The sequence below is a fragment of the Alligator sinensis genome, unplaced genomic scaffold (assembly GCF_000455745.1).
Source record: "Alligator sinensis unplaced genomic scaffold, ASM45574v1 scaffold184_1, whole genome shotgun sequence".
Lineage (NCBI taxonomy): Eukaryota > Metazoa > Chordata > Crocodylia > Alligatoridae > Alligator > Alligator sinensis.
The window spans coordinates 337,568-338,394 of NW_005842983.1; the positions used below are offsets into that span (position 1 = coordinate 337,568).

Below are 827 nucleotides of genomic sequence, written 5' to 3' on the forward strand. Positions count from 1 at the left end.
CACCCACCCATCCCTCCCTCCCTCCTTCCTTCCCTCTCTTCAGCCACACCCACCCACCTGTCCATCCACCCATCCACTGCCTGACTGATCACCCCCCCATCCCTCCCCACATGCTATCTGTGTGCTGTGGAGCTGGGACCACTGCCAGGTGGGCAGGGCCGGGTGAGCCCTCCCAGCGGGGCACCATGCTGGGCAGCACTTTCTGCCCCACACTGAGCACTTGCTTGTACCATCCCACCCCCAGGGCTGGGCCAAGACCCAGGGGTCCAGCAGGGGGTGCTGTCCTAGGCAGACAGGGCTGGTGCAGGTCCCCGGGGGGCACCGGGGGGTGCTGTGCTGCAGGGGGGTCAGTAGGAGCATCAGCGCTGCCCGCAGCCCCCCGGAGGGGCACAAAGGGCCCGTGCTGAGGGGCATGGCGTGGGGCTCCCAGTGCTGTTACCAAGGCTGGAGGTCCGCGCTGTGCCACTGAGGCTGGCCGCCCGCTCCCTGCCCTTGATGCCGTGGAGGGTGAGGCTGTAGTGGGTGCTAGGCCGCAACCCCCGCAGCACGGCTGAGCGCTGCCCCCCCGGCACCTCTGCTTCCTGCACTGGCCCCAGCCTCCCTCCGGGCCTTGTGTCCCGGTACTGGATGAGGAAGGCGTCAAACTCTCCGGCAGGCGCGTCCCAGCTCAGGCGCACTGAGGTGGGCAGCATCTCCGACACTGCCAGCTGGCTCAGCTGGGCCGGGGGCTCGCTCTGGGCCTCCGGGAAGGCTGCAGCAGTGGGAGGAGAAGAGCAGAAAGGCTGGTTAGGCACCCGTGAGGGCAGGGAGGGGTTAATGAGGCCTGG

The 827-nt window shown here is 68.6% G+C and overlaps 1 protein-coding gene across 43 annotated transcripts in view; it reads right to left on the minus strand.

Moving 5' to 3' along the window:
• Positions 1–827, minus strand: part of TNXB (tenascin XB) — a 72,954-nt gene that overhangs the window by 7,727 nt on the left and 64,400 nt on the right. For all 43 annotated transcript variants that reach the window (XM_025192927.1, XM_025192925.1, XM_025192906.1 and 40 more), the window contains one exon: positions 440–751. In XM_025192927.1, the coding sequence (XP_025048712.1) occupies positions 440–751 (312 nt within the window). The remainder of the gene's footprint in view (positions 1–439; positions 752–827) is intronic.